The sequence below is a fragment of the Bos javanicus genome, chromosome 2, assembly GCF_032452875.1.
Source record: "Bos javanicus breed banteng chromosome 2, ARS-OSU_banteng_1.0, whole genome shotgun sequence".
NCBI classification, from domain to species: Eukaryota; Metazoa; Chordata; class Mammalia; order Artiodactyla; family Bovidae; genus Bos; species Bos javanicus.
The window spans coordinates 18,082,362-18,097,681 of NC_083869.1; the positions used below are offsets into that span (position 1 = coordinate 18,082,362).

The 15,320-nt window shown below is 39.1% G+C and overlaps 1 protein-coding gene across 4 annotated transcripts in view; it reads left to right on the plus strand.

Moving 5' to 3' along the window:
* CCDC141 (coiled-coil domain containing 141) overlaps positions 1-15,320 on the plus strand; it is a 230,738-nt gene that overhangs the window by 208,225 nt on the left and 7,193 nt on the right. For 2 of the 4 annotated variants that reach the window (XM_061434124.1, XM_061434139.1), the window contains 2 exons: positions 2,657-2,773; positions 12,454-13,304. In XM_061434124.1, coding sequence (XP_061290108.1) covers positions 2,657-2,773; positions 12,454-13,304 — 968 coding nt within the window. Of the gene's footprint in view, positions 1-2,656; positions 2,774-12,453; positions 14,311-15,320 lie in introns of those variants that run through there. The other 2 variants (XM_061434130.1, XM_061434146.1) reach the window with 2 other exon arrangements.

Consider the following 15,320-nt stretch of genomic DNA (forward strand, 5'->3'; position numbering starts at 1 on the left):
AGCTCAAAAAAGTTTGATTTGGGTGGATATAGAAATGAGGAAGAGCTTCTATGGCAAGAGAAACAGGCATCAGCGTTGCCCTTAGGAGTTACAGCCTGAAGAAAATGCTGCCAAAGGATGTTAACACTTTACACATGTTTCTATGACAGCATAAATGTCTGGGTTTTGTTTTTAAGGTTGACTCTATGGCTCTCTTTTGCAGGAGTTCATGAAAAAAAGCAGGCCTGGAAATCCCTGTCAAGGTTAAAATAGTGATAATAATCCTTTCTCTTTGTGTAGAATTTTTATATTTACAGAGAATTTTCATAAATATTACCTCAGTGTTTTCCAAATAACCTTGTGATGGTAATGTTTAGTTGTTGTTTTCTTTGTTTAAAAAATCAGAGAGGGTAAAAATGCTTTATTTGAGGACACACTCAGTAGTGGTGGATCTGGAGTAGGATCTTAGTTATAATTCAAAATCTAGTATTCCTTCCACAACTGTCACTTTATTGTATTTTTTATTAAAGTATAGTTGATTTACAAAATCATGTTATTTTCAGGTGGCACAGTGATTCAGATACACACACACACACACACACACACACACACGTATTCCTTTTCAGATTCTTTTTCCTTATAGGTTGTTACAAACTATTGAGTAGAGTTCCCTGTGCTATACAGCAGGTCCTTGTTAGTTATTGATTTTATGTGTAGTAATGTATATATGTTAATCCCAACCTTCTAATTTATAGCCCCCGCTACCCTTTCTCCTTTGGTAACCATAAGTTTGCTTTGCATATTTGTAAACCTCGTTCTGTTTTGTAAATAAGTTCATTTGTATAATTTTTCTCATATTCCACATATAAATGATATCGTATGATATGTGTCTTTCTCTGTCTGGTTTACTCCACTTAGTATGCTAATCTCTAGCTTCATCCATGTTGCTGCAAATGGCATTATTTCATTCTTTTTGTGGCTAACATTCCACTGCATATATGCACCACATCTTATTTATCCATTCATTTGTCAGGGGCCATTTAGGTTGCTTCCATGTCTTGGCTATTGTAAATGCCAGTGAATGTTGGGGTGCATGTATCTTTTTGAATTATGGTTTTCTTAGGTTATATGCCCAGGAGTGGGATTGCTGGATCAATTGATATTTCTATTTTTAGTTTTTTAAGACCTCTCCATACTCTTCTCCATAGTGGTTGTACTAATTTGCATTCCACTTTGGAATTAGGTATAGAGCATATACCAAAGCAGAGTAATTTATCAAATAACATAAACCAGTGTAAGTTTTAGAGTTGGAAGTAAGAGCTGAATCTCCCCAGTAAATGTCTGCCTAAATCCTTTGAGTTGATGTAACATGTACACTTTGAGAAGTATGCCTGTTTCTTTAAGGCCTAATGCCCATGTTCCAGGTGGTATAGAGTATCTTCTGTTGCCATAATCTTGTTCAGTAGCTAAGTCACATCCCTCTCTTTTTAACACTGTGAACTATAGCACACCAGGATTCCCTGTCCTTCACTATCTCCTGGAGTTCACTCCAACTCATGTCCATTGAGTCAGTGATGCCACCCAACCATTTCACCCTCTGCCACCTGCTTCTCATCTTTCCCTCAATCTCTGCCAGCATCAGGGTCTTTTCCAGTGAATTGGCTCTTCACATTAGGTGGCCAAAGTATTGGTGCTTCAGCTTCAGCATCAGTCCTTCCAAAGAATATTCAGGGTTGATTTCTTTTAAGATTTAGTAGTTTGATCTTGCAGTTCAAGGGACTCTCTGGATTCTTCTCCAGCACCACAGTTCAAAAGCATCAATTTTTTGGTGCTCAGCCTTCTTTATAGTTCAACTCTCACATCCGTACATGACTACTGGAAAAATCATAGCTTTGACTAAATGGACCTTTGTCGGCAAAATGATGTCTCTGCTTTTTAATATGCTGTCTAGGTTGGTCATAGCTTTTCTTCCAAGGAGCAAGTGTCTTTTAATTTCATGGCTGCAGTCACTGTCCACAGTGATTCTGGAGTCCAAGAAAATAATATCTGTTGCTGTTTCCACTGTTTCTCCATCTATTTGCCATGAATGGGACCGGATCCCATGATCTTAGTTTTTTTAATGTTGAGTTTTAAGCCAGGTTTTTCACTCTCCTCTTTCACTTTCATCAAGAGGCTCTTTAGTTTCTCTTCACTTTCTGCCATTAGAATGGTATCATCTGCATATCTGAGGTTGTTGATATTTCTCCTGGCCATCTTGATTCCAGCTTGTGCTTCCTCCAGCCCAGTGTTTCCAATGAGGTACTCTGCATGTAAGTTAAATAAACAGGGTGACAATATACAGCTTTGATGTCCTCCTTTTCCTATTTGGAACCAGTCTGTTGTTCCATGTCCAGTTCTAACTGTTGCTTCTTGACCTGCATACAGGTTTCTCAGGAGGCAGGTAAGGTATCTGGTATTCCCCTCTTATAACAAGAACTTTCTTCCTACTGGATCTTTGAACAACCAGTTTTAATTGGCAGTGAACTTTTATCAGCAGAGGAGGTAGAAAGGGGAGTGAAACCTTGAAATAACTGTGTAAATCACTTCATGGGAGTATGCTAGCCTCTTGTGGGATACATTTGCTGAAAGACTGCCAACTTTACTGGCCCAGGTTCTCACTAATCTTCACTTTGTACAGCAGGGAGATGTTTTAAAGTTGAATCTGAATTTGGAAGACTTCCATGATGATTGCATTGACCTACTAAAAGAACCAGCGAGAAATAAGCAGACAATATTCAATGATGGAAGCAATAAGGTAAAGAAATCCGTGTATCCTCAGATATTTGTTACTTTCACTACTTTCGTTTAGCATCATTGTGCATTGAAAAACAATGAATTGAAGCCTTATTATCTTTCTGAATCGTCCAGTGTGGATGCAAGTGAATGTCCTTTCCCCTTCTTTTCTACTCATTACTTAGTCTTTCTTCTCTCACCTGCGCTTTTACCTCAGAGTCTCTCCCATTGAATACTGGAACCATAGCATTTCACAGTGGCATTGGGACAGTCAGTCAAACACCACACTATTGCCCCAAACTTTTGTTTCTCCCATCCTTAACTGCCTTTCTTGTTGACCTTTCAATCCCAACTTCAAATTTTACTTCTCCCTCTTTATCATACCACCAAGCTATGATTTTGTTGTTTTACACTACCCATTGGAAATCCTTAATACGTGAAATTAGATTGTATCTCATTCCCATAGAATCTACTTCTAACATGATATTTCTAGGAATATGTACTAAAACATAGAATGCAGCTGAAAGATAAACACTAAAGTATTTATAGAAATGTTAAATTATTTTAAAGTCTATGCATTGCATATAAATTAAGCATGTAGCAAAAACTGCAAATACTCACAAAATGCAAATGCATTTCAAAAGCATTATTTAAATCGCATCATTATGGAGTTTCAGTATAAGTTGTTCACTGTCTATTCATAGCTCCTGGACTATAATTAGCTCTTGATTTTATGCATTGCCAAGTTTGCTCCCAGTTTGTCTCTTTCCCAAGGAACTGAAGGGACAAGCAGAGTCAACATTATTCTCAACTGCTCCCAAATAAAATAAAATATACCTTTTGTGGCCCGAGAGTCTGAAAAATCTCCCTACTTATTGCCATCATCTAATGGAGAAAGACATCTTTTCTTAAACGAAATATGGTGTTTAGAACTTCCTTTTAGGTCCTTTCATGCAGGTTAAATCTATGTCAAGGTCTCATGCAATTATACAACCACCAGGCAGCAAGTACCATATTAAGTAAACTGACTTTTTTTTAGTGGGATGGCCTTGTAGCATTTAAATCCTGACTCCTCTCTGAGGCAAAGGACAGCTGCCAAACCTTAGCTGGACTTCAGTCTTGTATCAGATGATGTTTGGTTACTCTGGTTGTCTAAATCAGGTTTTCTTAACCTCAGTACTATTGACATTTTGAGCCTAAGAATTCTTTGTTGTGGGAGCTGTCCGGGTGCATCGTAGGGTGTTTAAGAGCATCCCTGGCCTCTGTGGGCTAGATGCCAGCAGTACCCACTCTCCAACTATTTGTGACAACCAAAAATTGTCTATGGAAATTATCAATGTCCCCACAGGAGCAAAATCAACTTTGACTGAGACCAACTAGTCGAAATAATAAAGAATAACATTAGATGCATCACATTTTCTTAACTAAGTTGCAAGAGATACTAAATTCAACATCATATGATTTTTTTTAGATTCTACATTGTCAACAACATATATCTGCTAAAATTAGAAACAAAAGCTATTGCTACTGAAACACACTCATTTATACTTGGTAAAAATGCCTTTTCTTGCATTTCTTGGAAAAAAATCAAAGGAACAGATTCATTTTATTTTTCACTGAGATTTATTTTCATTGAGAAATCATTTTTATTTTAATATAAATTAAAAGACATGATAGATCATCAGCTATTTAGGATAAAAATGAAAATCCATGATTACAACTGTCAAGATCTTTCATTGACCTCATTTTGCATATGCATTCTGGCACAACTGGCAAAGTGAAAGGGTGGCAGTTAATTTTCTCTGTTAAACAGTTCAATCATATTTACCCTCTTATTGTCTCTATCATTTGCGTTATAAGTCCAATGTAATGAGTTCCTAAAATGCCATGTGGGAAGATAACCAGAAGCACCAAATAAAAAACTTATCTGAAAGTCACTGCATTCAATTCTAATACCCTTACACAATGTTATTTTTCTCCAAAACATTATTTGAGTCAGAAAGAACAATTCCACCAAACTATTACAAGAATGTATTCATCACAGGATTTCTTTCCTGGAGATAGTAAAGCGCTTCTCATTTTTCTGACTACAAAAATGCAGCTGGTGAAATTGGGCCATTCAGTAAATGCAGTGCCCAATGTACTGCTAACTGATCAGCGGTGGTTATTCCCTAAGGTGAGCTCCTGCTGCTGCTGCTGCTGCTGCTAAGTCGCTTCAGTTGTGTCCGACTCTGTGCGACCCCAGAGACGGCAGCCCACCAGGCTCCCCCGTCCCTGGGATTCTCCAGGCAAGAACACTGGAGCAGGCTGCCATTTTTTTCTCCGATGCAGGAAAGTGAAAAGTGAAAGTGAAGTCACTCAGTCATGTCTGACTCTTAGCGACCCCATGGGCTGCAGCCTACCAGGCTCCTCTGTCCATGGGATTTTCCAGGCAAGAGTACTGGAGTGGGTTGCCATTGCCTTCTCCCCTAAAGTGAACACTGAAGCTAAATCCACAGGAATATCTGCAAACCCCTAAGGTTAGGCAGAGGCACAGAGTATAACAGCCTTGCCTAAAATCACAGAGCTATCTAAGACTTGAATTTACAGTTACAGAATTTTAGTACTAGAAGGAATTTAACAATCATCTGATCGAATCTCATTTTACAGTTGAGGAAACTGAAGGCAAAAGAGATGAAATATTTTGCCCTCCAGAAATCACATAAAGTAGTGTCAGAACTGGGCTGGCTGGCACCCCAGTTCTCCTGAATTTCAGCCATGTAACTTTTTTCACAAGACCAAAAGTGAGTTCTAAGAAACTGCTGCATACAAATATAATAAGTTATTATGTAATGATACTGTAGATTCCCATGCCAAATTTTTTCCCACTTGCCATTCATCTGTTACATGATGATTAATAAAGAAGTAGCATGGAAGTACTTTCATAGCACAAAATTCAGGGGAGTGCTTTTATCAAAGTGAATGAGGACAGCCCCTGGGCCTTCATCCACTAATCCTGATCACCTGGTTGGAGGAGTAAAATGTTCTTCAGACACTTGCTTTGGCAAAAACATGGAAAGGGCAAAAGTGTTCTTCACCACCTTTCTGTTCTCTCTTACCTGTCCTCCCCAAATTCTCAAAGGTACCAAGTTACCCCCTGACTGCTCAAATCCCCTTCCAAAGGCCTTTCCCAGAAGTGCCTTTCATAGCCCAAACCCTGTGTTCAATATCTTTCTTTATCCACTTCCCACTTAGCTTCCTTAAATCTGATTTGTCCCAAGAGAAAGGTTATCTATTGTGGAGATATTTTAGAAGATAAAGTCTTATGGTGATCACTTAAATTTCCCACCTAGATGGCTTCCCACCCTATGAACCTGGACAATCTGTGCTATACATGTAGTTCAACGGATATGCTACTGCTACTGCTAAGTCACTTCAGTCGTGTCCGACTCTGTGCAACCCCATAGACGCAGCCCACCAGGCTCCCCGTCCCTGGGATTCTCCAGGCAAGAACACTGGAGTGGGCTGCCATTTCCTTCTCCAATGCATGAAAGTGAAAAGTAAAAGTGAAGTCGCTCAGTCGTGTCCAACTCTTAGCGACCCCATGGACTGCAGCCCACGAGGCTCCTCCATCAATGGGATTTTCCAGGCAAGAGTACTGGAGTGGGGTGCCATTGCCTTCTCCGTCAACAGATATAATATATCCCTATTTTCTCTCTTCCAAGATGCTCACTTTGTTTGCCTACATGGTGAAGTGAAGAAGTGAAGTGAAGGGAAGTCGCTCAGTCGTGTCCAACTCTTTGGGACCCCATGGACTGTAGCCTACCAGGCTCCTCCATCCATGGGATTTTCCAGGCAAGAGTACTGGAGTGGGGTGCCACATGGTAGTGATTATAAAGTCAAGTGATAATGTCCATCAGTGAAAATGAAAGTTCAGAAATCCTGACAGAGATAACATATGAGGCTATAGATTGAGGATTAAGTAAAAGTTAATTGCTCATTAGATATGAAAGTGTGGTGAGATCTTTGAGGGGAAGAGTATAGAGAGAAAATTAGAGAACTTAAAGACAAGATCACAATCATTCATATATTTAGAAGATGAGCAAAAACGGAATCAACAAAGACAAAATTGAGAATGAGCTATGTTTTGATGCAGTAAATCAGAGTTTCCCAGCCACTTTGCCAGAGCTCATCAGATTAATGCAAATATACCCTGTCTTTGCTGAGATACATGGATTTATCTACCTCTTTCTATTAATGGCAGTGGGTCCCTGCTGGCTTAGGTAGTAAAGAATTTGCCCACAATTCCAGAAACTCGGGTTTGATCCCTGGGTTGGGAAGATCCCCTGGAAAAGGGAATGGCAACCCACTCCAGTATTCTTGCCTGGAGAACTCCACTGGCAGAGGAGCCTGGTGGGCTAGAGTCCACAGGATTTCGAAGAGTTGGACATGACTGAGCGACTACACTTTCACTTTTCTTTGCTACTAATGGCAAAACATGGCTTTATGGTGGATAAATGTTAAAAATAGCTGGTATATGTGAATGTTTGAAAACCATTTTTATAAAGGAAAACTAGTAGACCCAGGAGACAATAGCTTATTGAGTTCTAAAATGGATTTTTATAAAATTGCATAATGACTTTAAAACTGAAAGCTTATTTCAATTTGAGAATAAAGATAGAAGTGCCAAAAGCTAACATGATTTATGCAGAAAAACTTGTGTTAAACTCACCTTATTTTGCTTTCTGAGATGATTATTTAATAGAAAATTCTAGGTTTGTGCCATAGACAAAATTTATTTTGATTTCAGGAAGTCACTTAATTAACACATTCACAATAACTCTCTTAAGGTAAGTGGAGAAATGTGAACTGAACGGGCATTCAGTCAGGTTATAGTTGTATCCAAGAGTGTTAAGTATTTCATCAGTATCAACCTGGAAGACAGTTTGCCTTGCCCTGAGGAGACAGCTTTGTACTAAACTCTGCAGTGTTCAACACTTTTATCAATAGTTCAGTTGAGTTCAGTCACTCAGTCACGTCCAACTCTTTGTAACCCCATGGACTGCAGCATACCAGGCTTCCCTATCTATCACCAACTCCCAGAGCTTGCTCAAACTCATGTCCATTGTGTCAGTGATGCCATCCAACCATCTCATCCTCTGTTGTCCCCTTGTCCTCCTGCCTTCTACCTTTCCCAATATCAGGGTCTTTTCCAGTGAATTAGTTCTTTGCATCAGGTGGCCAAAGTATTGGAGCTTAAGCTTCAGCATCAGTCCTTCCAATGAATATTCAGGATTGATTTCCTTTAGAATTGACTGATCTCCTTGCAGTCCAAGGAACTCTCAAGAAGTCTTCTCCAACACCACAGTTCAAAAGCATCAATTCTTTGGCATTCAACCATCTTTATGGTCCAACTTCCACATCCATACATACTACTGGAAAAACTATAGCTTTGACTAGGCAGACCATTGTTGGCAAAGTAATGTCTCTGCTTTTTAATATGCTGTCTAGGCTTGTCACAGCTTTTCTCCCAAGGAGCAAGCATCTTTTAATTTCATGGCTGCAGTCACCATCTGCAGTGATTTTGGAGCCCAAGAAAATAGTCTCTCACTGTTTCCATCGTTTCCCCATCTATTTGTCATGAAGTGATGTGACCAGATGCCATGATCTTAGTTTTTTGAATGTTGAGTTTTAAGCCAGGTTTTTCACTCTCCTCTTTCACTTTCATCAAAAGGCTCTTTAGTTCCTCTTCTCTTTCTGCCATAAGGGTGGTATTATCTGCATATCTAAGGTTATTGATATTTCTCCCTGCAGTCTTGATTCCAATTGTGATTCATCCAGACTGGCATTTCACATGATGTACTCTGCATATAAGTTAAATAAGCTGTATGACAATATACAGCCTTGATATACTCCTTTACCCATTTGGAACCAGTCTGTTGTTCCATGTCCAGTTCTAACTGTTGCTTCTTGACCTGCATGCAGGTTTTTCAGAAGGCAAGTAATGTAGTCTGGTATTCCCATCTCTTTAAGAATTTTCCACAGTTTATTGTGATCCACACAGTCAAAGGCTTTTGTGTAGTCAATGAAGCAGAAGTAGATGTTTTTTTTTCTGGAATTCTCTTGCATTTTCTATGATCCAGTGGATGTTGGCAATTTGAACTCTGGTTTCTCTGCCTTTTCTAAATCCAGCTTGAACATGAAGTTCTCAATTCACGTACTGTTGAAGCCTAACTTGGAGAATTCTGAGAATCAAAACTGCAATTCAGTAGTCCTGTATGATTCTTATAAAAACAAAAGAATTACTAATAAAGTCACTTTCATAAAAACATAGCATATAGATCAAAGAGATGATGATTCCACCATTATGTATATTATATATGTATGCATATATATATGTATATGTATGTATATATATATAACCAGTTAAGCTGGATTGGAAGTCAGGGGTGGGACGTTCCTAGTGGGTTTCCCCAAATTTCGTCTCTGATAAGACAGACTTGGCTTCCCAGTCACTTGGGTGCACAGCTGAACAGCACAGGCTTCCCAAACAGAGGTTTTCATGCCTTAGAACTAATGTGGATGCACCCACTTGGTGGAAGGCATATCCAAAAGAGAGAGCCTCAGAGAGACAGAGCTGACCATGCCCAGTCTCTTCTTCCAAACCCACAGCTTCATAAGTCAGTTCCTTCCTAGGGGGAGTATGGAGTGAGGGGATGAGCCTGGAGTTTTACCCAAATTTTTCTCCTTAGCCTGTTGCATAGGCTGCCCAAAGAAGTCATTGAAAAGTTGCCTGCCCTCTGCATGACCCTCAGATTAACAAATGTGCTTGCTATCCTATGAAGTTATTCTTAACATGAATAAAGTATCAAATTCTTTCCCAGGAAAGCACTGTTTCAGGAAAAAGTATTCAAACAGGGGCTCTCAGAATGGTCTTAGAGGAGATTCTTAGACTATTTTTGGATCAAAGTCACTGTGAAAAGGAAAATAAGCACTCCAGTTTCAGGAAGAGGTGGAAAGAAAGAGCTAAGCTGTCACAGGAAAATCAAAAGAAGGAGGGACATTCCGTATGAAATATGTGTTTATTTAGTAACTTTTTTTAATTGAAGTATAGTTGATTTACAATGCTGTGTTAATTTCTGCTGCACAACAAAGTGATTCAGTTATACATATATATACATGTATCATTTCCATTATGGTTTATCATAGGATAGGGAATATAGTTTCCTATATACAGGAGTACCTTATTGTTTATTTGTTCTCTGTGTAATAGCTTACATCTGATAAACCCCCTCCCAATCCATCTCTCCCCTAACTTCCCCCTACCGTGGCAACCACAAGTCTGTTCTCTGTATCTGTGAGTCTCTTTCTGTTTCATAGATAAGTTCATTTGCGTCATATTTTAGATTCCACATGCAAGTGATATTGTATGGTATTTGTCTTTCTCTTTCTGATTTATTTCATTTAGTATGGCAAAGTTTCTAGGTCCATCCATGTTGTTTCAGATGGCATTATTTCACTCTTTTTTTAAAATAGCTGATTCTTCTTCTGTTGTATACATATGTAGCACGTCTTCTTTATCCACTCCTCTGTTGATGGACACAGGTTGTTTCCATTTCTTGTTATTTCCGTGTCTTTGCTATTGTGAATGGTGCTGCTGTGTACATAGGGGTGTGTGCACCTTTTTAAATTAGAGTTTTGTCTGGATATATGCCGAGGAATGGGATTGCTGGATGATATGGTAATTCTGTCTTTAGTGTTCTGAGGTACCTCCATCCTGTTTTCCACAGTAGCTGCACCACCTTACATTCTCACCAACAGTGTAGGAGAACTCTCTTTTCTCCACATCCTCTCCAGCATTTATTTTTTGTAGATTTCTTGACAATGACCATTCTGACTGGTGGGAGGTGATAACTCTTTGTAGTAGCATTTCTCTAATAATTAGTGATGTTGAGCATCTTTCCCTGTGCCTATTGGCCATCTGTATGTCTTCTTTGGAGAAATATCTATTTATCCTTTGCCCATATTTTATTTGTTGCTTAGTTGTATGAGATCTGGTTTGTCATATTGTTTACAAATATTTTATCCCACTAGTAATTTTTTTTTAAAGAGAAAATCTTTTAAGAACTTCTGGCTTTAGACTCAGGATTCAAATTTCTACTAAATGGCTGAAGGAAACCACTTTTTCTCAACTGGGTTTATGCTTTCTCTGAAGATAGGTCATATCTGTATAATAGTAGAAGGCACATTGTTTTGCTTTTAATCTTCAATCTGAAAACACTGATTTCTCAAAAATCCCTTGTATATGTCAGGAGTAGAACTGTGGGCTAAAATGAAGAACTCAAACCCAAAACAAAACACAGCTTTCTCATGTGCAAGTGGTGGTAACAAGACAAAAGCCAGGAACTGTTACATTAAGTAAAAACGCACCCCAAATGCTGTGGAAAGGCACAGAAAGAACTGGATATAGAACAAGCAGGTTGGGATAGATGAGATCTCTTTCAGCTTCAATATTCTTTAGAGTCCATGCCAGAAAGTATATTTGAACCTCTTATCAAACCAGAGATGGACGTGGATAAGTGGAGAGAAATCCTAGAATAGAGTAAGTGAAATGGATCACTGTTTTTCTCAGTCTCCTGGCATGACCTATGTTGCACATGGGGCAGAAGGACAAGTGGCAAGTGTTCCTCTACTGTGTCTCGGTGCGTTCTCCAGCAAAAGGCCGCAATGTATGATTGTTCCCTTTGTATCTACTTCCCCACTAGGCTGGCATCTCCAAGAGGGAAGGCTTCTACCTGGTTTTACTCACCATTTATCTCTCCTGTGTCTAGCACAGAAGCCATTATATAATAGGTGCTCAGTAGATATTTTTCTTTTTTTTTTTAATTTTTTATTATTATTTTTTTTTACCTTACAATATTGTATTGGTTTTGCCATACATCAACATGACATTTTTCATTGTAAGAATAAAACTAAGGGTCTTTTAGAAAATAAAAACAGTCATTAAAAAATGGCTTTATCTATATGAGTTATCTACAGTTGTCAAATTCATAGACACAGAAAATAGAAGGGGCTGAGAAGGGCAAAATGGGAGGTTAGTGTTTTGTTGGTACAGAATTTCAACTTGTAAAGAGGAAAAGGTTCTGGAGATGGATCATGGAGATAGTTGCATGACAACACGAATGTCCCTAATGCCACTGAACTGTACACTTAAAAATGGTTAAAATAGTAAATGTTAGATTGTGTGTATATTTTGCCACAATAATTTTTAAAAAACGGATGGCTTTCCTGAGAAAAAAGCAGGGTTATTCTTGGAGGATGTTGAGGATCACCTAAAAAGAAGCCTCTGATGTTTAGGAACCACATTCTATGATGTGCAGACAAATAAGTAAACCAAAGCAGAATTTGCTAGTAGAAGAAGGCCCCTCAGACCATGACTTGAAAACATGGATCCAGTCCAACCCCATCATGAGAGATGAGAACTAGGGCTTTCTCTCCTCTATTTCGCAAGATCTGTCACCTCTCACTTAGCGGCTGGAGGTCAGTTTACCCATTCCCTGGTCATGGGACCGTCTACGCTCAGGTTCAGTGGACAAATGGTTTCAAGTTCCGTAAGGCTGGGGCCAGGGCCCCCAGCTGTCCCTCACTGCAGGTCTTCTCAAGTTGTTTCTCAAGTTGGCTTTGTCAACATTAACTCGAAACTTTGGCTTTTCCATTTTGAAGGAGCAGGCCCAGCCAGCAGCCATCTTGGCCGTCAATGGAGCACGAAAGCGTCAGCTTCCACAGGGCGTGAAGCAGCTGGTCCCCGGCAAAGAAAGTGTCCAAGGCCTGCTTCTGCCCGTGGACGTGCTTTCAGGAGCAGAACATGAGTGTGTTTCGTCCGACGACATCTCCCTGCCTCCAGTCTCAGGAAGCCCCGATTCTCTCCTCGCTCTGTCTGACATGGAGCTGGAGGCGCCTGTCAGCCCGTTCCCCCGCCATCACCTAAGCGGCCACCAGATGCAGACGGGGGCCAGCGGTCCAGGAGAGGCCCCGGAATCTGGCTTTCCTCCACCTGATGCTTTTGCTGATGCTTGCAATGATAAGAGAGAAACGTTTTCAAGTCATTTTGAGAAGCCTTCCCTGCAGGTCCAAGCTGAGCCCCCATTAACATCCCAAGGATTTCTGGAAAAGAGTACTGCCTTCCACAAAATCAGTGCTCAACTTCCAGACAGCATGTGCAGTGAAGTGCATGACAGAGCTTCGCAACAGCACCCCCAGGCTCAGGGGCATTTGCTAGAAACACCAGAGAAAATGCATGCTGATAATAACGTCACTAAAACCCGAAATAGGCTGCATGCTTCCCAGGATGCATTCTCGGGCCTCGGGTTTCAGCCAGGGCCCAGCCAGGCCTGTCAGAGGCAAATGGTTCCCCGAGAAGAGATTATAAGTATACCAGCTAAGAACAGCATGGTCAGCCTAGCTGGCCAGGCCCCTAATTTCTCCAGGCTCCTGTCTAACGTAACTGTCGTGGAAGGTTCTCCAGTGACTTTGGAAGTTGAAGTAACAGGATTTCCAGAGCCTACACTGACATGGTGGGTAGCCTATAATGACAAGCCATAAACAGAAACAAACTGAATCTCTTCTCTGAGCAAATCATTCTGTGTGCACTAACTTTAAAGTTTAGGGGAAGCTGGTTAAGGTTCTACATCACTGCAGCTGTGCATGTTTCAATCTCACATCAAACCCCCAACTCTCATTTTGAGTAGCCACATGGCTAATACCCCTAAAAAATAACCATATAAAATAGTAATTTAACCAAGTCCAAAAGCACTGCAACTTAGTCGCACCATTTTTTGGTATCAGTTTAACATTCCACATTTCTAAAGATTGTGGCTTGAACTTCTTTCCTTCTGTTTATTTCTACACAAGCATGAAGTTTTCTTGGTTTAATAACCTGAATTCAGTGAAGAAAAAAAAAAGCATTTGGGTATTTCCCTTTTCTGTCATTTACCTGTTTCATCTTTTCCCTCTCGCAAGAGTCACACATGCCACTTTTCTAATATTGTTTATTTCACTAAGATTTCTTTTTATAAATTTCTTTGATGTTGAAGATGGAATAAAAATATTCCCTTCATAGTTGCTTCTATGATAGGCAATAAGCCAGCCCCTTTTTGAAAGGTGGCATAATAACTGAGCTGTGAACAATGTGGTTTTACTCTAGAGACATCATTATTTTTAGCCTATTTATTTTAATAAAAGTAAAACACAGAATACAGGTTTTAAATCATTGTTGTTATAAAAGCAGTTCTAACTTCCTTAATATGTTGGTTACTTTCAAGCATTTAGAAACTTTTCAACCTTAAATATATTTCTTTGAGGACAAAGTTACTAAAATGTGAGCACACGTTTATATTTATAAACTAAGTAAAATAGCATTTGTTTATCATAATGTTCAGTAGACAATAACAATTTCAATTACTGTGTTTGCCCATTGATGGTACTTGAAGTATGGATCAGTTATCTAAATAATTTATGAAAAAATGTTGGTCTCTCAGATTATTAAATGAAATTGCACTTGGATTACAGTGCAGCCATTTATGCTTTTTGTCTTATTTTGTTGTCTTTACAATTGCATGTTTTTTACAGATCAGGAACTTCGTATTTATGAATTTAATATCAGTAAATTCATTATTTAATATCATTATTTAATTCATTATTAAATATTAGTTTCACTCCAAAAAAAAAAATGTTGTCTGAAGTGTTTCTTGTTTTTGTCCACACAAAAGATGGCTTGGTTAGCATTTATTGTTGAAGAACTACTGTGATATTGTGAAAAAAAAAATCTTGCCTTTGAATTTACAACAATTTTTCTCAGTTAACAACTGGCAAGCTGTCAGGGAATCAGTCTTAGGACACTCAGAAAAATGCAAAATCATCACTCAGGCACTGGGAATAGAAAGTGATTCAGGTTTGTCACCGCTTCTTGGATGGAACAACATGGGGAGAAATAAATAAGCAAGAATCTAGAGTGTGCAAAATAAACAAATTATTTGCTTTATACAGTGCTGCAGCTAAGTGCTCATATTCATAAGAAACTTTTAGAAATGTGTCATTAACAGTAACAATCCAATTGCATGAATGTCCTTTATAATTAGAAATCATTTTCTTCTAATGAAATTAATCCACAAAAATTAAATGAGCTCATCTTGCTAGCAAGTGCTATATCTGTACCTTCTTCTAAAGTGGCACATTGGTATTCTCCAGGGATCTTACAGGATGAGTTTGATGGGGAAGAGTCTTGCTTCAGTAGCTCTAAGAAGTCACAAGCTGCTGTTTCATAGCAGCTGAAAGAATGACACAGGTCAAATAGAAGGTGCCATTTCCCACTGGGGTAATTGTTGCCATGAGAAAATGACGGCCCAGTGTAACCAGATGGCCTGGTTTTGTTAAGAGGAGTTGGATATCTGAATTTTCATATGCAATATTCTAATTGTTAAATATCAAAAAATTCAGTGTTTAAAAAAAACAGTCTGAGTCCATCAAATACTTTCTTGGCCACCAGTTGCCAACCACTGCTTGAAAGATAAACAGCCCCACTGGGTTTGTGG